General features: G+C 38.2%; 1 protein-coding gene across 1 annotated transcript; it reads right to left on the bottom strand.

Moving 5' to 3' along the window:
• On the bottom strand, positions 1-23,043 carry LOC143891978 (Transducin/WD40 repeat-like superfamily protein). The gene is made up of 9 exons (XM_077396480.1): positions 22,904-23,043; positions 21,911-21,976; positions 21,744-21,833; positions 20,149-20,281; positions 17,074-17,192; positions 12,324-12,391; positions 2,298-2,346; positions 1,204-1,707; positions 1-931 (listed from the first exon to the last, which is right to left on the bottom strand). Exons 1-9 carry the CDS (start codon positions 22,958-22,960, stop codon positions 410-412), a joined length of 1,608 nt encoding a protein of 535 aa, XP_077252595.1. The 5' UTR covers positions 22,961-23,043; the 3' UTR covers positions 1-409.
• Between the last annotated feature and the right edge of the window lie 1,282 nt (positions 23,044-24,325).

Raw genomic sequence — 24,325 nt, 5'->3', positions numbered from 1 at the left:
TACTGCAAATAACTAACTGTATAAAAAAAAAAGTAGAAACCTTGGATACGTTCATTTAAAAGAAATACCTACACTGCTACACAGACATGCTACATTCCTTACTGAATTGGCATGATGCTGATCCATGTTAGCAAACTAAGCTTATTTACCAGTTCACAGAAGGTAAAAAAGCTCAAAAGATTACAAACTGCCATACCTTTCCTTCAAATATGAGAGGACGACACTCAGTCTTTTACATTCGATACCAGTCTTGACCTCCCATATTCGGATGGCATTGCCGAAGGATTAGAGGAAAAACATAAAGTGATCCTTCAAAAGAATTCGACAGATCGCGAGATCAAAATTTTGGAAAACTCCCTCAATCAAATCTCGAGTATGGATACAATGCTGCCAACTCGGTTCGACCAGATCACTGCACCTTCTTGCGAGCAAAACGCTGTAGAGCTTTAGGCAATTGAATTTCCTCACTAATTCTCTGTTTCTTCATAGACTGCTCTTCCCTCATTTGTTGCTCCAAGAAAGGCCTCTTAGCTTTTACAACTAGCTCCTCCTTCTTCCTCTCCCTTTTACTTGGCTTATTTCTCCCCTTAGTTTTCTTCTTTAGGCCAATTCTCTTGGCAGCTTCAACTGCAGCTTCCATGTCAGCCTCTCTTTCATGCTTACTTGGCCGTTCTTTCCTCTTTGCAGTCTTAACTGTACCAATCTTTGTTGGGTCTAACATGATCGCCTCTGGGGGAAGCTTGTCAAGTAGAGAATGTACCTCCTTTTCCCTTCGCTGGCGAGAAGTTTCATATGGGTTTGCAACCCAAGAATCGAAATTGGGCTCTCCAGACCCTGGAACAAGGATGGATGATATGCCCATGGAGTGCCCGAGACCCAACACATCCTCATACGGTTGGAATGCGACTCTCCCCACTTGAAAACCTTTCACCTGTTAAAGTATAAAAGATTAAATAACACCGTCTCCAATGGCTTAAGCTTTTGAAGTAATCGGTTGTTTGACATGGTATCAGAGCAATCGCCCTGGGTTCAAAACTCCTTGATATTAAAAATCCACATGTAATGGCCAACCCAAAAGAGGGGCCACATGTGCCACGTGTAGGCCAACCCTATAAAGAGGGACCACACGTGAGGGGGAGCATTAAAGTATAAAAGATTAAATAGCGCCTTAAGCTTTTGGAGTAATTGTTTGTTTGACATTACCATAGAATGACTCATGTAACGGCCATAATCCTGATCACCCGAGGAAGCCCTCCAAATATCCACCCGCGATCCATTTCCAATAGCTAGCAAACCTTTCTGACTAAACTCCAAGGTCTTGGCATGGTGGTTTGGGTATGTGTGTAGAACCTCGAATTTCCTCAAGTCCCATAGCTTAATCTTCCTATCCATGCCGGCAGTGACCATGAGATTGCCCGCACTGTGGAATGCCATTGCTGTAATAGGCCCGTGGTGACACAACATCTTGACAAGAGGAGCTCCACTGGTGGGCTTCCACATGGTGATTTTCCCACAACTATGCCCCAACCCTATGACAGCATTGAAGGGATTCACCTTCATTACATCACAACGGCCAAGACCCGTTCGATGATTACCAGCTATTATGCCCGTGGTTACATCTTGGTAATGGAGCTGTCCAAACTTGTTAATCGATGCCAAGAGAAAATGATTTTTCAGAAACTGAAGCTTTAGCGGAGTTCCGTGCTCCTGAGATTCATTTGCAATATTAGTGATACAATACCAACAAAATTCGACTCCTCATAATAGATGCATCTGTAATAATGAAAAAGGAAATTAGAAAAAATTAACTGACATGGTTCCCGTAACTCTGAACTAAAAGGACTCCAATTCTAGAATCATTATAAGGTTATACGGAGTTTGAGAAAAATGAGGCTAAATTTTGGACCTTTAAAGAAAAGACAACATGTAACCGTGACTCTAGATGAACCATACATATAAAAGTTAAAGAAAGAATGTTCAGTTAAATTTCTGCAGCTCTCCTATCTATTAAATCATAGAATCTTGCTTGGAGGTATAACAGATTTTTACTCTGGACAAATGCGAGAGTAATATCAGAAGAAAGGAAGGACGGTGAAGCTCACAAAATAGGAGCAAGAACAGAGAAATAAACAAACTCCATTCTGGTAGATGCAATCAAAACACATGTAGTCCAAGGGATCTTACTCGAAAGATTGGTCTTCAATTTAATAATGATCGTAACTTTTCAACCAAAAAAAGAAGCATGCAGTCCATCTTAAACCCAACATTTTTCATACAACCATCCCCAAATTGATTACCTTAAGACAGTGAAGTTCTGTACCGTCCCTGTTATAAATATATGGATACCTGCCATAGTCAAGCGCACCATGTGAATCAGAGGTAAACTAAACATGGTGCATAAACAAATAACATATAGAACAGAAATATAGCATGCTTTTCCTTCAAATAGCTGACTATACATAATCGACATTTTTTTGAAGGGCATGTAATAAGTAGAAATGTTAAACTTTGTGTAAGTTTATGCATACCTATTATGGGCATCCTATCAAGTGTATGCAATTAGACATAAAAATTACTTCTAGAGAACAGTAACGAACAGATGATGCACAGAAACCTTGCATTCACGCTCGACACTAACACACATGTCCGTGTGCCTATGTTACAAAGGTGACAACACGAGAAGCTGTTGATTAAATCTTTAGAAATTTAAATATTTAGAAATAATATTCCATGGGACCTAACCCAAAATTTGATAAGTTTGAGGGGTTATGAATCTGGACTTTAATAATTTGGAATAGTGAGAAAAGGGCTACAACCTAAGTGATGTATGGCAATTTATGAAGGTAGCAGGGACTAATAGGCGTGGAAATCAGAATCAGAATCAGACACTCATGGTTAAAGAAAAGGGCAGAAAACTGCTGTTAACACACAGAAAACAGGTCCTCAAAAGTAATAGTGGCAACTGAAATAGAGTAGCAAACAGTGATAAATCTACAGAGCAGATAAGAACTGTTAACAACTTAACACATGGAAAACAGGTCCAGGAAAGAGAAGGAAGGATGAGTGGGAAATATAATGGACTGATTATGATCTGAAATATGCACGAACACTGCAAATGGCGGTGAGAAAATCATGCACAGTAGGTTTAGGACTGTTGTCGCAGGGAAAGAAAATAAAATCAGAAGATAGAAAGACAGGAAGAACAAATTGCACTAGAAAACGAATTTTGGGAAACAAAAGAAGAGTAGAGAAATTCAAAACTCAAGGATATGTAATCCAGATTGTACAGTTTCTGAAAACCTACGATCAGTTAAGAATTATAGTTATTTCTTGGTTGAGGTTTCTAAGAACAGAAACTTTCTGCTGCAGAATTTAGAGTTAATCCAGTCCACAATTTCAACAATGAATATACCGTTTCAGCAGTGTCAGAGATAAGAAAACAGTACTAACTGGTGAAAGATTTTATTATGGCCGTACTATGAACAAAAAGAAAAGACTTTAAACTTACCGGTATGTTGAGAATTGAGGTGAAAAAACTGAGAAAAAGGAAAGAAAAAGATGATTTAATTGACAGTATTCACAGTCGCAGAGAAGGCTGATTCAATTAAAAAAACATCACACAAATCAACAGGAGTAGATGAAAAAGAAATTTTTAAAAAAAAGAAGTGCCTAAGGAATCCACCTAGAAAATCACGTCATGAATTCACATGGCAAATTAGGCTGAAAGATTTATTCTTTATTTCTCAAAGTCAGAATAATAATGTTTACAAGCCAAAACCCATTTAAGAATAAATCCATGACAAGTATACCCCCTTTTTGTAATTTTCGTAATGCATGTGTAGAGCCTACAAACATCATTAAACGTAAGTGACTCAAGTGATTTACATGAGAAAAGACACTACTATCCCCATTAACTTAAAGTCGCTTAAAACACTCAACTAAAGCCCTATAACTAAAAGAAAAAAGACATCTTAAGACTCATGATGGAGCCCTGTAGCCTAACTTATTCTTGACTCTGAAGGATAGTCCATCATTCTCCCCAGCTTGAAGGTATTCGTTTTCTCGATAAAGGGATGGAGATGTATTGTTAGTGGAGATAGGGGATCGAGGAACTATCTGATCGTGGCTGCCCTATCCATTTCACCAGGAATTTGTCATAACATCTCATAGAGATTAGTTGATCGTCTAGCACATCGTCAATTTTTCCAATATTTTAGGCACAATAGGCAATCTAATACTTAGTTCCCTGCATTCATCTTCAAGCTGCTTCATGAGAAGTGCATTGCAAAGCTCCCTTCGGCTATCCTTCTTCGAACTCGCATGCTTTTTGTTCTTTTCATCTCCCACACGTAATGGGTTAAATGAAATTCTCCTCCCATTAAAAGTGCGAATTACTCTGTTTTTTCAAAGAGTAGTATCTCAGTCGTAGAGTCAAGGCATGCCCAACAACACATGTGATGTATGTGATTTTCACCGTAATGACATTACACCAGATTGAGTCCTCGTATGATCCAATCTCTAAGGGAACCAAACATTGATGATCAACTGTCATATGCATCGCTAATCATGGGCACGTTGTAAGGTTGATAGTCGCACCTTTTCCATAAAGGCTCTAGATACCACATTCGAACTGCTCCAATCATCAACTATCACCTTGAACACTCTCTCTTCACATCTGACTTGTGCTTGGAATATGTTAGGGCACATTCAATCCTCCTCACCCATTGTGACTGACGACAAGGATGCATTTCACCAAATTCAAGCGGGATTCCACATCATACACCTCAATTGTCCTCGAAAGTATCGCCCTCCATCGGATCAAGAGCCTCTCGATCTGTGTACTCGTCATCCTCCTCAACAACAACACTTAGATTGTACTTAGGACAAATCATGGACTTCTGTCCCCACACTTTGCATCTGTAGCACTGGATGGCATTAGAATTGTTGTTGTCCTATCTAGATGTCTCGCCCATCATTGCTCTTCCTTATCGGCGGTCTATGCTGGCTTAGAGGATGCTGGTCTAGTGGCATCAGCAGTAGGAAGCGCTGTCCTAGATGCCGGTCAAGCCATCTCTTTGACTTGAGACTCAAACCTCTTAAAAAGACTCTCCCAAATTCTCCTCTATTTTCAATGCCACCTAGAAGGCATTGTCTAGGTCGTAGATGTGTGGAAGGGTCTATCAATTATCCCCTTCTGCCTCCACCTCCCGAGAAACTCATTGAATCTATGGATAGACCCCATCACTGATACAACTCCTTGTTGGAAGGTCACCACCTGATCATATAATGTGTGTGTGTGTGTGTGTGTGTGTATAATTACTACAATGAGAAAAGGCGAAATTAAGATATGTATGGACCCCACATAAGTTGCACTTCTTAAAAAATAAAGGCTGAATGGAAGCCCCAGTGCAAGACGAGCAGAGAAGGAAAGAGGAAAAGAGAAGGGAGAAGAAAAAAAAGGAAGATTGGAAGAAATAAAGAGAAAAAACAAGGGAGAGAAACAAAGCAACTTTGACATTCTCCTCTCTCTCAAAGTTAAAGCTTTTATTCAATGAATTCCACAATTTATACATGCAATAAGCTTGGTAGGTGGAACATTGGGTCAACTCCGATGAGTCCCAAGTTACCCAGTTCTTAAATAGTGGTGAGAAAACTTTTTTTTTTTAATGGTAGATAGTATTAATAATAGCGAAAGGAGACCGAGATGGTCAATACAGATAATACAAGATAGAAAAAGGAAACAAAAGAAATATCAAGGGGGAAGATAATCAAAACGCTCCAAACTTTCTCTGGATACCCCATCTTTAGCTAGCTTATCTGCTACCCCATTTGCGCTTCGCTTGACATGATAAGCAACTATTTGAGATCCTCCAATATTATCTTGAATTTCATCAAAAAGAGCCACAAATCTCCAAGGAAATGAATGAGTTCCATTGAACGTTCTTTGAGTCTCCTTCTATCTCCACCTTTTCCAAATCAACATTGCTTAGAAAGTTTAATTCCATGGTGTATGGCATGCACTTCCGCCTCATTTGCATCCGAGATACCTATTGGGCCCGAATATGCCCAAATGACATTTCCTTGGTCATCTCTTAATACTCCCCCTATTCCGAATGGACCCGGGTTTCCCATACTTGAGCCATCAAAGTTAAGTTTCAATAGTCCCTGGGCGGGTGGCTCCCACACTTGATCCACTTTGGGCTCTTCCCTAGCTCCATTGCAAATTACTCTCCAACCATATCATATATCATATTGAGACACAAATGCAAAGCTAGGGAGGGTTCTCACCCAAGATATTGTGATTGCAATCATCTTATTAAATAGGAAGAGAGGTCTCTTTGATACTCCTTTGAAAACCCGTGCATTTCTCTCTTCCCATAGAACCCATAGAGTAGCAAGAAATGCTACCTTCCATAGGATCTTTCCTTTTCCCTTCCACGGAGTCAGTGGTGAGAAAACTATAATCCAATGAATTTTTTTTTTTGAAAGATGACAATTTCATTGATGTTAGAAAAGCATTAGGGACCAGGAGTCTCGTCTTGCGATACAAAATATCAATAGACTCGATCGGGTATGCCCAGAACCAGTTGGGGTAAAGCTAACAAAACAAATTTACAACCAATACACTTTTTCTTGCATTATACCACTCCAAAGAAACCTATCTATTCAAAAATCTACATCAGTATCCCATCATCCACATCCATTCCCCTAAATCACAGCTCTGCATGAATAAGGACCTAAAATTCATCAAGTCAATCCTATGATTAGGTTGCAAAAGCACTACCAAAAACTCATTAGGCGAACGACCCTGGTCACTCGAACCGTAATTGAGGGCAACCTTCTACCCCAAAAAACAATCCTATTCGCTGAACCATGGGACCCCACTAAACAGTTTCGAAAAACTCTAGAACCTCTTTACACAAAGACCCCAAAGGGACAAACTAGAGGTAAGATTTCTTTAATTCCAGAATTAGACCCACCACTTCAGAAACAAACACTTCCTCATCCATACTCAAGGTTGAGAGTCCCTCATCCGATAGGGTTTGCTCTTCTGAACCTTTCTTTCTCATTATCATCTTTTCTAGCATCTAAATTCCCCTCTTCTTGCCCTCCTCCCAGCGAAGGCGCCCCGAGGTTAGTTCCTCTTCTAATAAATTGATGAAGAGAGGATCCTCATGCAAAGGGGAGTGAAATTCTTCGATGGTCCACTTACCAGTCAACCAAAAGAGTGCTTCCGGAGACTTGGAAGCTTCTTCTTTTAATAGCTTCCACTGCTGTTTTGAAAAATCCCTGGCAACTTCCTTTGGAGTAGGCGAGTGATTGGATGCAAGTTCCTCTGAGTATACCATTCTTTCCAGGACTCTGAGGGACGTCTCCATCTCAAATAAGTCCACTAGCATTTTTCACTTTTTGCAAGTGCGGGAGCAAGAAGAAGAGACCGACTCGCCCTGACTCTCCATTTTTCTCTTTTTGCCAGTGGTTTCAATAACTAGTTTATTGTTGCATGGCCCGCAAATATAGAGTTAAAACCATAATCCACGTGTTTATTGTTGTATGATCCACAAAAACAGAGTTAAAACCACAATCCAATGAATAGTTATTAAGTACAATCACTAGTTTATTGATTTAGGAAACAAAAAAAACTAAAAATTGTGTACAACTTCAAAAACCAAGGCTTGATCCTACCAGTAAAGGCATAATAAATTACGGTGGAAGTTCCTCGTATTAAAGAGTTCTACATAAGGTTGCACATTGAAGAGCTAAAAAATATTTATGCCTTCGTCTTTTTTATTTGCTCCAAGAAACAAACGGCACAACACTTACAACAAGGGCACAAATTACCCCACAACAAGACGCTCTCTATCTACAGCTTCTTTAGCTAATGAATCTGCAATTTCATTAACTACTCTGAGACTGGAAAAAGGGATCTCCTATTCTCTACATAAGCCAATGATCATATCCACAATATGAACAAAATAAGCAAGGTTGAGGGATATGAGTGGCGCCCAAGAGATGAAGGTGGAGGAGTCTTGATGGCGACATCAACAACGGGCGTGGATTCAAAGTTTACAAGCGCAGACGTGGACGAGAATGATGGCGTAGACTCTAGCATGGGCCACGGACATTGCCGTCTTTTTTTATTCTTTACTTTCTATTTTCGTCATTTTATTTGTAGCCTACTTTTTAGGCATCAAATCTCACATGTTCGGTGTGTTTTTTGTATTATTAGAAAGGTTTTTCAATTACCTATCTGATGGGCCCAAGATCACATGATTTGGATGTGATTTGAGCAAGTTATGAGTGCTTTTAGGAAGGGGTATAGGTCAATTATGGGATTACTATTTTTGGTAAGTTTTTATCTTTATTTAGCTTTTCTATGAATGGTTGAGATTAGTTCTTAATTTTAGGTTATCTTCTAGGGTTTCTTTTTCTTATAAATACATCTTATGAAAGCAATGTAAGAGACTTTTGAATATTGAATGGAATTCAGATTTTCTTTTGTGAGAACTACTGTGGCTTGGACTTCTTCTCTTCTCCTCTTGGTGGTTTGGAACCATCTCTCATCTCCTCTCCTCTATTATCATCTATTTCTTCAATCAAATCAGCACAAAGAAGGTTAGTAAATCAAATTTTCTTTTTTTCTTTATTCTTGAACCCTAAAATACAAAATCCCAAAATCCATAGATCTCTCTCGTTCTTCAAGATCTCGTTTCGAGACTTTGAAGGATTGTTTTATGATTAAACCTTAGCCTAAGCACCCAAGAACCCTAACTTTAAACCCCTTTGGAGCCTTATTGAAAATTTGCACCATTTTCAAGCCCAAAAACCCTTTCTAAAGATCCATAGCTTAACCTACCACTAAATCTGAGCCTAAACCCTAGATTAAGCTTCTTTTACCTTCTAAACTTTAACCTAAGATTTGGACAGCAGTATTAAACCAAAATCTCAGATCTGCCAAATTACCAAAATACCCCTACAACCAAAAACTGGACCGTTTCGAGCCTTTTACTGTTGCTGGACATTTTTTTTGTTTTTCTTCATTGGATATTATTATTTGCATGCTTGTGTGACATCTATTTCATTGGTACTTGCATTAGCTTTTAGTTCTTTTAATTGGTTGCATGTGTAGGCCTAGTTTCGGACTAATCTTTCTATTATCAATTCATCTAACGAATCATTATCGCTTTGATTGATTTGTATAAGGTTTAGTTCGTGCTTAATTAAAATCTTTACAATTATTTATGCTATTTAAGTCTCATTATTGCTGCTGCCCATAGATTAATTAGGAGTTAATTCGGCCCTAGATAAGTTGTTAAGCGTTCTTTTAATTTTCCGCGTAAGCCCTAAATTGTCCTAAAGCCTTGATCCCATTAGGAGTGTAGGATTTTCCCTAAATTAGGTATTGTCCTCCATCAAGTCTCCTTCCAGCCAAAGCATCTCAACAAAATCTTCCAAAACCGCTTACAATCCCGTCAAGGGGGGGCCATACTGCAGCTTTGTTAAAATCCTTGACACAGATTGGACCCGACAATGCTCTAACAATGATTAGATGGTTATGATAATCCCCATCGCTCCTCGTCCAACCTCCATAACCACTTTTCCCAAGAAATTTTCTTAGAACAAACTCCAAACCCTCACCTTAGGTTGCAGACATTTTCCATGTCACCAAATGCCTTACTTAATATTTACTTTACAACCGGAAATCCATTTGAAGCCTCTCAATCCAAGTTAATTAATTTTGTTTCGTACGAAACATCTTGTAACATTTAGGAAAAAGGTAAGCGTAACCCAAAACGTCCCGGTCAGAATTTCGTTCTGTACCGGGCACGTTCATCCTAATTCATCCGTAGAAGATGAGGAAACGGCATGTTTCCTCTGAAAATGCAATTTGTTTTGAAAAATTACAGCAATGCCCTTACAATGGCTATTTTTTATTTTTGACCATTTTGACCTTATTTTTTGTCTGATTTTTACCAATTTATAGCCATTTGAAAGGTAGTTTGCATCTTTTTGCCTCCCCAAACAAAAAAAAGCCTGCAAAAACACATCCAATCCCCATTTTCATCACTTACAAACTATCTTTCTAAAATCATTCTACTCATCTCTACTTTCATTATAATTAATTTATTAGGAATCTTTTTGTGTTTCTTTTATTTCCAAAAGGTAATTTTTTAGATTCTAATTCAGATTCTACAAGAAGGGAGGCTTGGAAGTGGAGGAATCCTTTCTTCAAAATGATATATTCGAAAGAGGTATCTAGTATACACAGTGCATAATACATTTTAGGTTTTTTATTTTTATTTTAAAATGACTACATTTTAGGTTTTACTTGTATTCTTATAGCTTTCTTTTAGTTATTCATTTTTATTTCTATGTCAATTAAATTTAAAGAACAAGATGAGTTTAGTAGCTTCCGGAGGAGCCTCATCTATTGGTTCTACTCCCGCTAGGTCCAATGACCCGGCATGGGCTTTTGGTACGGCAGTGTCTGATCATCGAAATAAAGTACAGGTGGAGGTATTAAATCTAGCAGATGTTCCTCGCTAAGTGACAGCATGTAGGAAGGTCCCATCAGATGTAAAATAGAGAATTTCAAAACTTTTAGAAGAATACATAAGCGAAAAGGCTAGAATAAATATAGTTACGACGGAGGTTGATAATCCATATGGAATACCACAAGAAGTTGAGAAAGATGAAGGAGATGCTAATGAGGATGTTAGTATTAGTATCCCCCAGTAGCTACATTGGAGCATAAGGTAAAAGTTACAAAAGAGAGAGGAATGGAAGCGGGTTGAAAAAAAATTTACACCACAAACGACCCCCGGAGCCCAGCCAAGCATAAAAAGTGCTTTGACAACAAAGAAATCGTTGATCGGGTTGACATAGAAGTTGGCATGCTCTGTTATGATGCCAACCTCTCTTTCAATGTTGCCCATTCCCCATATTCGTAAATTTATACTGCGAACGGATGTGAAAGGAACTGGAGTACTTTCAAACACATCCACTCAACAAAGAGGGACAAGTTGGAGCACCAGAGATCGGATGACCTGGTCCATTACAATTGGAAGTTTTGAGAAAGGTATCATATATTTAATTAATTTTTTCACTTCTCGTGAATAAATCACGCTTTAATTTTAAAGTTAAACTCATTTGAAATTATTAATTTTTTTCGAATGATACTGAAATTATTAAATTTTGTATCAGGGAATTACGGAGGAAGATATCAACCACTAGCAACCCCATTAATCTAGAGAAATTTGTGTCTCGATAGGTTGGATGGTAGAGGATGAGGCTGTTCTTTTCACCACAGAGGATTTAGGTTGGCAACAAGTGAAAGAACCTGCTGGTGTTGCTGCTGGGGGCGGCGAAGATGAGGACGTCGATCCTAATGTGTTCGTGGAGCTGTTGGTGGTGATGACGAGGGATACCACTCAACTAAGTATGATGATCCAGCTTATAACAGCCCATGGAAAGAGATAACTTATGTTTGAGAGATGAGATGTAACCTATAACATTCTTAGCATTTTGTATGAATAATTTTTCTTAATTTCATTGATGTATTGCAATAAATTTGATGTGTTAATTGCTAAAATGTGTCTTTTTGTTAATAATGGTTTCTAATTTGTTAATAATGGTTTTTAATATTTTTCTAACAATTTCTCATTTTCCAGTTAAGAAAAAAAAAACAATCTCATTATTGAACTTTTTTTTAAATTTTTAACTACTTACCAAATTCTTTTCCGAAATGTAACACCATAATAACCGAAAAGCCCAGTCCTACCAACCAAAGCGGAACACTGAATGACGAAACAATATTGAAAACTAAGCTCTCAATCAATCTGGACACTTCCACCGCCAATTCATATACTTTTGTGTTATCACAGGTGTTATTCAGTATATCTCCAATCTCTACACAAATTGAGCACCCTTCATACCATTTACCATAAAACAAAATCTTTGGTCAAGAGCAAATAATAGAGATGGTGAATGGAGAGCATGACAATACAAATGTACATATCCAACATCTACAATGAATAGGAGCAAACTACTACAAGGGTAATAGTGATAGGCTGATAGGAGCAAACTATTACAAGGGTAATAGTGATAGGCTGATAAGGGAAACAACCTGCAACTATTCAAGCATTTGAAAACATCATGATCATATATAAGTAACATGAAATGGAAAAATAAATTATAGATAATCAGGAGAACTTAGCATATCAATTTAAATTAAGCATTCATGCCAAAACAATAGTAAGTATATGAGGTAATGCCAATTCATATACTAAGTATTTCCTACACACATAAAAAAGAGATGTTACTTCTTCTGGGCGGCTGCAAAAAATAGCTCATTGTGCAAGAATACCACATCACGCACTGTTTCTCGCACCTGTAAGAAACAAATCATTAGCAGCCACATAACTTCCTATCTTCAGGAAGTACCCTACAAGCATTTTGTTTTTGATAACTAGAATCAAGAGTAAATTATAAAGTTCTCTCAACAAGTTTTCATTATTCTTTTAGATAGAGCAGCCCTACAATGAGAATATGATGGTGCACCAACTAGCTGTCCATTAATGAGTGAGGAAGTGAGTTTGACAAACTATTTTACAATGACTCATATTTTAATCTATAAAATATATTCTAGGCAGTCATCAAGCATCATGATTCGGTCAAAAAATTTGATTGACTTGATGGACACAAGTCTCAAAAAAAAATTCAGAATCCTTTTTTTTTTTCACAGCAGAACGTCATTCAACTCAAAAACTAGAAAACATTGATTCTTGGGCATCATTTTGTTGACAAGGAGCACTCAAGAAAATGCATTCTGATTCTAAGAATCAAGAGAATGCTCACCGAACACAACCTTAATCTCCCTAACTCCCTCCTTAGGAATCAGAGAAATAAAGATGGTCTTGACATTGATTTAGGTTGCCTCTTCTGTGAACTCTTCCAGCATCTTCATGATATCTCCCCTTATGCTCTCCCATATCTCTTGAAAAAATGCCATTGTGAAAAAGTTCAGTCCTGGTGCTTTATCATCCTCATTCATTGGAAAAATTGCACTCCTGGCTTCTTCTTCAAAGCCTTCTTCTAATCAAGAATTATCCTCTTGTGATAGGGTTCTGAAAGAGATACCGACAAGTTTGGGATGCCACCCTGTACGACCCTGAAAAAGGTTTCCAAAGAACCCAATAATCAGTTCCACTATTCTTGAATAATCTTCAACCCAGTGACCATTGGACATAATTCCTTTGGTTGAGTTCCTTTTAAAGCTTGCAGAGGTCATTCTATGAAAGAAGCTAGTGCTCCTATCTCCCTCTTTGAGCCATAACGCTTTTGAACGCTTTTGAATTGTCCTCTCACATTGAAATCTTTACCAGTGAAGGGTGGGTAAAGGTTACTCAAGTTGAGATGAGAAAGAACGATATACGGGATATAGTTACAAGACCTATTATAAAGAGCATTGTCGGTTGCAAGTGGGTTTTAAAACTGAAACATAAGTAGATGGAACTGTTGACATACAAAGCTCGCTTAGCCATGGGATATGGAACTGTTGACATACAAAGCTCGCTTTGCCAAGGGATATAATCAACAACGTGGGTTGGACAATGATGAGACATTCGTCCATGTTGTCAACAGTGAAGACAACCATGACAAGGATGATTTTGGTGTTAGCTACCGTTTTTTGCTACATTTCCAGCCGGATGGATGTAAAAAATATCAATCTACATGGGCAGTTCAAGGGAGAAGCCTACATGGAGCATTTTGACGGATTTGAAGTTGGTGACAGGGATACTTGTGCATATTGAAGAAGGCAATATATGGCCTCAAGAAGGCTCTCCACCATGCATGATCCGAACAACTTCATTAGTTTCCCAAAAGAACGAACCACATGAGAAGTAAATTTGATGACTCTCTTTATCAAAAATTCTAACTCAAGTATGATGTTAGTGCTAGTTTATGTAGACGATATTATAATAACTAGGTGTGAGACTGAAGTTCAAAAGTCGAAAATCAATTTGAAAAAGAAATTTAATACGAAAGACTTGGGTAAACTAAGCTTCAAAAAGATAGTATATCGAACTAATCCTTGGCTGCTACAAAACATACGGACTCACATAGTGGAAGGAATGGCACACCATATAGGTCTCTTCGAAGTTATTGGGGTTCTCCCTTGTTGCTTTACTACAGTTACACTCGTGATCTTTGGCACTTCATATTAGGTCTCTTCGGAGTTAGTTGGGTTCTCCTTAGCCACATCACCAACCATGTTGAGTTGTGGGCGTTTCCCCATTGGCCTCCCAGAGGTAAGATTCATTGGAGCTTTTTTTCGTCCCATTCTTTGGAGCTTCAAAGGAAGGAAAGGTGGGGGAGCGGGGTGTAGTTTGTAGAGGCAGATTTTCTCTATAGTTGTATAGTAGGCATCGATCCTTCTTGAATTCTAAGGAATACCAGCTATGATTTGGCCGACACTTCAAATTTATTGCCGACTCACATGTCCCGTCGTGTCCGACACGACACCCGTGTACACACATGTCGACACTCCTTTGGACACTTTTACTTGTATTGCTCGGAGTGTTAAACTTAATGTGGGTGTGTGGACATGTTTTTGTACCATGTCAAGTGTGACATTCTGTTTTTTATTGAATATTGTGTTTACCTCATTTAGAAAATTTGTATACATGTCAAAACCGGACACACGAATCCATATCCACAAATCATGATTACATATACTTTCTATTTTAGCCATGTCCCCGTTTCTAAACTTTGGGGGTTTGCCGTGTCCGTGTCCACAAATCAAAGAATACCAGTGACTTCTTTCCATAAGTCATGGGAGGGGATCAGGCAGAGGATTCATTGAGGGGCTTGCATGCCGATTGGGAACCACCTCCTCTTGGGAAGTTGGAATTGAACTTTGATGGGTTACGTCTTAGTAACCCCAGCGAGGCTGGCATTGGAGATCTTCTAAGGACTACAAATATAGAGGTAGTATGAAATTTTTCAAATCGGATCGAAGTCAAATATTCCAATGAGACGGAGGCTATTGCGCTTCTTCATGGCATTAGGTTGTTGGATTAGATAAAGTTGGACCAAATTATTATTGAGGATGACTCCCTCAACGTGGTGGTTAGATGGTTGAGAGATGATGTTAGATACCTGGGGAGATTCACTGATGCTCTTGAGGAGATGTGGACGGTCACAGTATAAAGCCCAAACATTTTTGGCGGTTGGCTAATTCTGATGCAGATGCTCTCACATGCTTTGGGCTCACCAGGGAATCCACCCTTTTGCTTGATCAACCTGTATTATCACCAACCATGTTGAGTTGTGGGCGTTTCCCCATTGGCCTCCCAGAGGTAAGGTTCATTGGAGCTTTTTTTGGTCCCATTCTTTGGATGGCTTCGAAGGAAGGAAAGGAGGGCGAGGGGAGGTGTAGGTTGTAGAGGCAGATTTTCTCTAAAGTTGTATAGTAGGCATCGATCCTTCTTGAATTCAGAGGAATACCAGTGACTTCTTTCCACAAGTGATGGGAGGGGATCAAGCAGAGGATTCATTGAGGGCTTGCATGCCGATAGCGAACCACCTCCTCTTGGGAAGTTGGAATTGAACTTTGATGGGTTGCGTCTTGGTAACCCCGGCGAAGCTGGCATTGGAGATCTTCTAAGGACTACAAATATAGAGATAGTATGAGAATTTTAGGGTCGGGTCGGATCGAAGTCAAATATTCCAATGAGGCGAAGGTTCATGCGCTTCTTCATGGCATTAGGTTGTTGGATTAGACAAAGTTGGACCAAATTATTATTGAGGATGACTCCCTCAACGTGGTTAGATGGTTGAGAGAAGATGTTAGATACCTGGGAGATTCACTGATGCTCTTGAGGAGATGTGGAGGGTCACAGTATAAGCCCAGACATTTTTGGTGGTTGGCTAATTCTGATGCAGATGCTCTCACATGCTTTGGGGTCACCAGGGAATCCACCCTTTTGCTTGATCAGCCTTGTATTGAGATGATGTTTAGTCAACATATTTTTTAATGTATTTTTGCTGTACTTGACTTTATTGATTTCATTTTGTATTCTCTTTTTTCTGCTTTTTTTGTTGTTCTTGACCATCTCGGTCAGACAGTCACTAGGCAGATAATTATTTTAAAGAATTTTTATCCAATTAGAGCTTTAGCTACAGAGTCTTTACTCAATTAAATAGATCTTTAGCTTAAGTACTTATCCTTTTAGCTAACTTTGCAAGATATTTTATCTAAGAGACTTCATACAATTAATATGAAGTCTTTAAGAGCTTTAGCTAAAGAGCCTTCACTCAAATAAGTGGTTATAAAGAAGTCTTTATCCTTTAGGTAACTTCTTAAGAGCTTTAATCTAGGAGTCCATATCCAAATAGCTCTTCAACATCTTTAATTCAAGATAGTATAATCAGGAAAAACCTTAAGATCTTTAGTTGTAAGCTGTCACCCTTCCATAAAATATAAATCACATAAGATTTTAACCCTATTATCTTTCGAAAAAAGAATGCATAAGAGTCAAGTTCTGAATGCGAGTTTGCCGTATCGATTGAAGATTGTCTTACAAAATTTCAAAAAATAATCCTAAAAAATCCAAATTCCATAAACATCTAGGGAAAGCCTAGCGACCAAAATGCAACACGCATTTTCATTATGAATCCTTATGCAAAAATAACACAGTGCACTTAAACCTACATTACTGCAACATAGCTCTACATTACTTATTTCCAGATTTGTTTATAGATGGAACACAGAAAAAGTAACATAACACATATATACTGATATTCAATTTGCTTCTAAAGAAGAAAGGGGAATATAGACATTATGAAGAAGGAGGTCCCATATATAATATAATTCTCCCCATATATAATATAATTCTCCCCATATATAATATCATTCTCCCCAATTATGAGATGCAATTAGAGGAAAGAATGCATACAATTTTGCATCACTAAAACCCACAAGCTTTGAATTACCAGCAAAATTTCAGTACCAAATTTATAAAGGAAAAAAAAGCTTCTCGACTTTAAAGGAAAAAAAAAAAAACAAACCTGAAACTCTTTGATTAGGCCCATATTTTTCATATCCATGATTGCTAGGTGACCCTTGCGTCCTGCAACTACCATATAACGACCACTCGAGGTATAGTCCAAAGTATATGGACCTAGCTCTGCAAATACAATTAGGAAAACAAATTTTGTGATGATGTGATGAGAAGCGCATATCCAGCGAAGTTGGTACAGTAAAAATATAGAAAAGATGTGCCAGGTGTTTGATACTGTTAGAATAAGCCTATGGGCATTTTAGTCATTGTACAAATATTTTAGTATATAAATAAATGAGAGAGGGGGAGATACCTCAACTCACTTTTCTCATTCTCTCTCAACATGGTATCAGAGCCCTAGGGTTTCTGATCCCTAACCCTAACCCTAGCCTCCATCTTCTTCATCAACCCCAACCCTAATCCCTTCAACCCTAATCCCTGTCTCTAACCTAACCCTAACCCTAACCCATCTCACGCCCCACCCTCTCCTCCCTCCTCCACCCCACGCCTCCTCCTCTCCTCCATTCCCTATTACAGTAACCCGCTATAGTAGCGAACTGTAGCGGGTTGAACTCACCCCTAAAAGCTAGCTGTTAGAGGGAGGGTGCCCATTCCCTTATAACCCATCCACATCCATCTCACATGTCCGCTTTTGCGTGGAACCCTAACAATCTCCCCCTCCACGCAGAAGCAACATGGACCATCTCACCCCTCCACGCGGCGACAACGTGGGAACCACGAGATAACTACAAATGGTATCAGAGCTATGGCATGGTAACCCCGGTTTGCCTCCGAGGGCGGGAATGTCCCTCGGGGAAGATCTCTGAAAACCCGGTGTAGTTATCTCGTGGTTCAGCAGGCTGCATTATATTGATTGTATATGTCGATGACATCATTATTACAGGCAGTGACTCAGGGGGAATTCGGAAACTGAAAGCCTTCTTGCAAAAAGAGGTCGCGACAAAGGACTTGGGACGTCTCAAATATTTTCTTGGGATAGAAGTTGCGTACTCCTCTAATAGTTTATCTCTATCACAGAGGAAGTATGTTCTGGATTTGTTAGAAGAGACAGGAAATCTTGGTGTGAAGCCTGTAGCTGCACCCATGGATCCAAATGTGAAACTTGTTTCAAAAGAGGGTGATTTGTTGAAGGATCCTAGTAGGTATAGAAGGCTTGTGGGCAAGCTTATATACCTTACTGTTACTCGTCCTGATATATCCTATGTTGTTGGGGTAGTCAGCCAGTATATGACCTCCCCTCGTCCTTCACATTGGAATGCAGTGGTTCAAATCCTCAACTATCTGAAGGGTGCACCAAGAAAGTGATTACTATTCAAACGGCATGGTCATACACGAATTGAGGGGTTCTCAGATGCTGATTTGGCTGGATCTCCTGCTGATAGGAGATCGACTACCAGGTATTGTACCTTTGTGGGAGGTACCTTAGTTTCATGGAAAAGTAAAAAACAGGACGTCATTGCAAAATCAAGTGCAGAGGTAGAAAACAGAGCTATGGCGCATACTATTACTGAGATTATTTGGTTGAGATCACTCCTATCTGAGATTGGCATTGTGTTTCCTTCGCCTTCACAGTTATATTGTGACAACAGGGCAGCCATCTATATTGCAACAAATCCAGTCTTCCATGAGCGAACAAAGCACATCGAAGTCGACTGTCATTTCATCCGTCAAAGAATCCAGAACGGGGAGATACGTGCTATATTTACTCGTTCTGCAGAACAGTTGGCTGATAGGTTCACAAAGCCATTACATAAATCAAAGCTGAGTGACATTTGTAATAACCTAGGAATGTATAACTTATACATTCAGCTTGAGGGGGAGTGTTGGAATAAGCCTATGGGCATTTTAGTCATTGTACAAATATTTTGATATATAAATAAATGAGTGAGGGGGAGATACCTCAACTCACTTTTCTCATTCTCTCTCAACAGATACAGATCACAGAATCACAAAGATGATCAAATGGTCATAATCGTAAAAAACAAAGGGAATACGTTCAACATGACTAACTAGGGAAGACAAAGGTAATTCGTCAACAAAAATAATGCTGTGAAAAACTATACTACCACATTACGGTAATTCACACGCACAAAGAACATACAGATGAGACCGATTTCCAGGATGAGTTTGCCTTGTTGAGAAAACCATGTCTCCCATTGAATAAAAAATTAAGGAAAGAACAATCAGAAAACAAGGGATCCTTTTTGGAATCAAGACTCTCTCTATGGCAAGCACATGATAAAGAGCTATCCGATTCAAAGTTTATTGCTTTCTCTAAATTTTTGACAGTCAATTCTTTCTCTTCTCTTGTATGATTTTACTCAGACTAATGCACTTTCTATTCACTTGTTGCATCGAAGGTCAAAGTTGCCTTCATACTGTGAATATTTATGCTTTACAGATACATTATGGTAAAGCTAGCATAAAAAAAGAACTATCAGTATGATGGTGTAGGATTCTTTATATGCAGCCTATGAGAAAAAACTTTTCATATTGAAATCATGCATAATGGTTTAAGTATTATAAATCTCTGCCAGTCGCCCAGTAGATACCATTGCCCTCCAAACGGTTCTGCTCCAAGGAGTGCAAAAAAGAGTGCAAATATAGAAGCATTACATAGATTTTTTTCAAGCATGCCCTTTATGATGGAATTAGGTACGAGTCGATTTTCTTGAGAGGAAATAATACAGCGAGCAAACGTATTAATGACGAGGAACTTATTTTTGCTTTGCAATCCTTAGCTGATACAAAAGTATATGATAGTGCCCAATTTTTTCAATTTGACTTTGCATTTGAAGAAGAAAAAAATCATACAGTACTTGATAATCCCTGGCCACGATTTACATCCTAGCGAAAACAGGCACAGAGACAAAAGTTGATGTCATATTTGATCAAATTTATACTCTGCTTAAATTTAAAATGGATTAAACTTGGGATGTTCATTAAAAAGGATCCAATGCCAAATCAATTGGCGAAACAAGTTACAAATCCAAGGCAAGATTTAAATAGCAACTCAAAAGCAACAACTAGATGTAATAGGTAGACAAAGAGAACATTTCACCTGGTAGGACTAAATCAAATGGCTTCCTTGAGCTCAAAATATCTACTTCACGAACGATGGACTCTTGTTTGATCCTCCATGTTTTCTCTAAGCCTTCAGCCTCCAAATAGCCTTCCTCACTTGGCATAAGCCACTGAAAATATGTTCTCGGACTGTCAGCTCCAAGGAAAAACCCTTCCAAATTCACAGAAATAATACTTCATGTCGATTATAAGCACTTGAGTAAAAGAACGATGAATACCTAAACTAACAATTTGAAATTCAAGTTAATAGTATTTATACTTCGGATGCAAATGGAGATAATGATGGTCTCTTATGTTACCAAACCTAACCAAGAAAAAAATTAAATAGGGAATAATGATCATAAACATCATTAGCAAGTAGGAACAATAAGGTCAAAGCTATCAGAGTTAGGTACAATTATAAAGATTCAGATATAGAAGAAGAACCTTCTACAGAGACTAGTAACACCCTAATCGTGAATGCACACAACAGAATTGAGAGCTTGAATCCACAACTTATTTGCAAATTTGTAGAGGTGATTCCCATATTGAGATATTCATAAGACACTTACAAACTGAAATGTGAACCAATTTACTAAAGACTGTCGGGAAACCATGATTTTTTTCTTACATAAGTTCTAGTGAAATATTTTAGTATCAAGGTGACATTGAACATTGTATTTATGTCTATGTTAGTTGTATTGACATATAGCACAAATGGGGTATAATATTTCAAATATTTTCCTTTCAACCACCCAACTTCAGTATTATACCATATTATAGATGTGGAAGCTTTGTCCCACAGACCCAAGGTTCGGTTGTCGTACACTAGGCATTAGCCTATTCAACAATATTGCATATACCAATATACACACTATTACAGCATTTGCTAATTCATAAACCATAATAACACACCATATGTTGATTTTACAGTTTATTGCTATAGTTTACTATTGCAATAAGTAAAAATCTAATTACTAATATTTTTTGTCTTGCCAAGCAAACCAGAGTTAGTGACTACCCTACCATGTTGAGTAGCGAGAGTTGTTTAAATCAATGTATAAGAAATAAAACATTAATATTGCTTCACTTAGGGGCCGTTTGGATACGCGGATTTTAGAATCCAGTTTTTTAGTTTGAAAACAGTGTAAAAAAGGGTATGAGTCAAGCTGCTGGATGCTGTCCTGGCAGCGTTTCTTGGATTTTAAGCAAGAAAATCAGGTTTTAAAAATCTCTCCCACATCATATGATTTCTAAAACCTGGAAATATGGGAGGATCTGCTACTCTCTTGCTGATGGAAAGAAGGGAGAGAAGTCAAAAATGAGTAAAAAACGATGGCTGGTCCTCTTCTTCTCTTGTCTCCAACCCTCTTTTACACTGTTTTCAAACTAAAAACCTGGATTCTAAAATCTGCGTATCCGTTTGGCCCCTTATAGTACATAATAACACAGAGAGAGCTAAGAATAGTTCATGAATGGTTAAAACAAGAGGAAACCAAGAAAAAATAATAACAGTTACTTGATAAAACAACACCAAGGAATGTTGAATACAAGACAGTAGAAACCTAATAATAATTATTACAGAAACAGAACCTTTTCGGCCTTGGCAGCAGCTTTCGCGGATTGTCCATATAATTCTTCTCTAAATGCAAGCTGCCCTTTCAGCTTCTTATCTTTTAAAACCTGAAAATACAACAATAATCAGAATATTTAATGTTTCTACATAGCAGCAGAGACCACAATCGAGTAAAAAGACAAACCTCCAAATCAGCACCGTCTCCCCGCAAATACTTTTTCACCTTTGTATCCAATTCATCAGAATTGTCCTGCGCATTCGAGATAAAAGTTTAGAAATATGTGGCAAATTTTATAAAACTTGTTTTCTCTAATGCTTCCAAATCCATTCTGAATTCAACTACAACCATGGTTTCAAATTTTGGCCAAAATGTGTCGATTTCAGTTGAAGCCAAGACTAAATTCACATAGAATCGAAATTTTACAAGATTTCGCCCAAATTTCACTTTCATGCTTATTTACAAGATTTCAACCAAAATTTTAAAGATTTCCACCGAAATTTTCACCAAAATTTTAAAAATACCGAAAATTTTAACCCAATTTTATATGATTTCGGGTGAAATTTCCACTGAAACTGAAATATTTCAATTTTGGTGGTGGGCAGCGAAACCGAAATTTGAAACCTTGACTACACAACATGATATCAGTCATATTCAAAGAAATGATTATGGGCATGAAAGAAGAAAATAATAATAGAATTATGTGCTAATATTTATAAAACTTGGGTTTTTCTTATCCTTCCAAATCCATTCTTAATTAAACTACAACATGATATCAGTCGCCATCAAAGAAACAATTATGGGCATTAAAGAACAAAATAATAATAGAAATATGTACTAATTTTTATAAAAACTTGTGTTTTCCTATGCTTCCAAATCCATGCTTAATACAACTACAATATGCTATCAGTCATAATCAGATCAACAATGGTGAGAATCAAAGAAGAAAATAATAACAGAAATATGTACTAATTTTTATAAAACTTGGGTTTTCTTATCCTTCCAAATCCATGCTTAATTCAACTACAACATAACATCAATCATTATGAAAGAAACGATTGTGGGCATCAAAGAACAAAATAATAACCTTGGAAAGTTCTACAAAAAAGAGAAAGGGAAACATTTAAATCAATAAATGTTACCAAAGAAGTAGAGTTTTTTTTTTTTTTTGGGCATTACCAGTTCAATAGCGGGTGTGATTTTTCTAGACATTGATGAATCTTGCTTTGAACCCATCTCAGAGAGAGAGAGAGAGAGAGTTTCAAACCCTGGTTTTATGTAACGAGGTTTTTCATCTCTGTCACGATGAAAGAAGAATATTTAGCCGTTGGATACGTGGGACGGTCCAGATTTTAGGGGTTTTGCTTGGATGCCACGTCAGCAAAAAAACCCTTTGTTTGGTTATTTTATATGGTGAGAGGCTGTGAGCCCTTAAAGTCCCGTATTTTGCAAAAAGTATTGTACGGACCACGTTATAGGATGATCTGAGCCGTCCATGTGATGGAGCACATGGCAAATAGGTTGTGCCCCAAAAATCATTTCTATAGGATGATCCTACCCGTCCATGTGATCGGAGGAGGGCTAGGATCATCCTATAGAAATTATTTTTGGAGCACAACCTATTTACAATGTGTTCCAATAAATGGACGGTTCGGATCATCCTATAGTGTGGTGTGAAGTGCTTTTTGAAAAATACAGGACTATAAGGGCTTACAGTATGGGATACGTGTGCAGCTTGGGTCGGGCTCAACCCGAATACGAGGGGTTCAAGCCAATTTTGGCTCGGGTTGGGTTGGAATTTCCTCGAGTTGGGTTGTCATTTGCTAGGGCTAGGTTGTGTTAGGTTAGGATTGGGAAAAGCCAACTATATTTAATTTTGGGTTAGATAGGGTTGAGACCTTAGGCGACCCAAACCTAACTGGAACCCTACCTTTGTCCTCTAATTTTATCATAATTTATTACGGTTATGGACTTTTCTTTTCTTTTTTCTGTATTTTTCTGTTTGGCCTCAGGTTAACCTAAACCCACTCAACCTGGCCCAATTTGGAAAGTGTAGGTTAGACAGGTTGGGTAGGGTTGAAAGATTAGAAGCGGGTACAGTTAGGGTTGACCATCCTTGACTCAAGGTTTGAGTTGCGTCGAGTTAGGGTTTAGAGAATGCTATATCGGGTTGGGCTAGGGTTGGCATCAACCCAATCCAAGCCCGACCCGAGTTTCACCCCTAGTATGGGAGGTTTATATATGGTGTGAGTGTAAGCCTGTACAGCATAGTAGTTTTTGGAAAAAGTATTGTAACTAGGATGATCCAAACCGTCCATTTGATGGGCACAGCTTAAACAGGTTGTGCTCGAAAAATCATTTCCATAGGATGATCCTAATCCTCGGATACCAGAGGGACTACACATTATGGAAACATCTGTAGATTGGAGGGTTAGGAACATCTTGTAGAAATGATTTTTGGGGCACAACCAATTTGCGTTGTGGCTTGACAAATGGACAGTTTGGATCATGATATGGAGTGGGCCATAACGCACTTTTTTGAGAATACGGTTCATACGGTCACACATCACATAAACTCTCATAGTCTGCAAAGTTGAAGGA

Source organism: Tasmannia lanceolata, unplaced genomic scaffold (assembly GCF_043159265.1).
Source record: "Tasmannia lanceolata isolate RefF3 unplaced genomic scaffold, GAP_Taslan_0.1 ptg000002l, whole genome shotgun sequence".
Lineage (NCBI taxonomy): Eukaryota > Viridiplantae > Streptophyta > Magnoliopsida > Canellales > Winteraceae > Tasmannia > Tasmannia lanceolata.
The sequence above is the reverse complement of the archived record's forward strand: the minus strand, read 5'-3'. Positions and strand labels throughout refer to the sequence as shown.

Coding starts and splice junctions, on each gene's coding strand:
- LOC143891978 (XM_077396480.1), bottom strand. CDS start 22,960: ATGGGTTCAAAGCAAGATTCATCAATGTCTAGAAAAATCACACCCGCT. Junction 21,834..21,910: donor GAGACGGTGCTGATTTGGAG/GTTTGTCTTTTT, acceptor TTGTATTTTCAG/GTTTTAAAAGATAAGAAGCT. Junction 20,282..21,743: donor CTGCTGCCAAGGCCGAAAAG/GTTCTGTTTCTG, acceptor ACATATTTTCAG/TGGCTTATGCCAAGTGAGGA.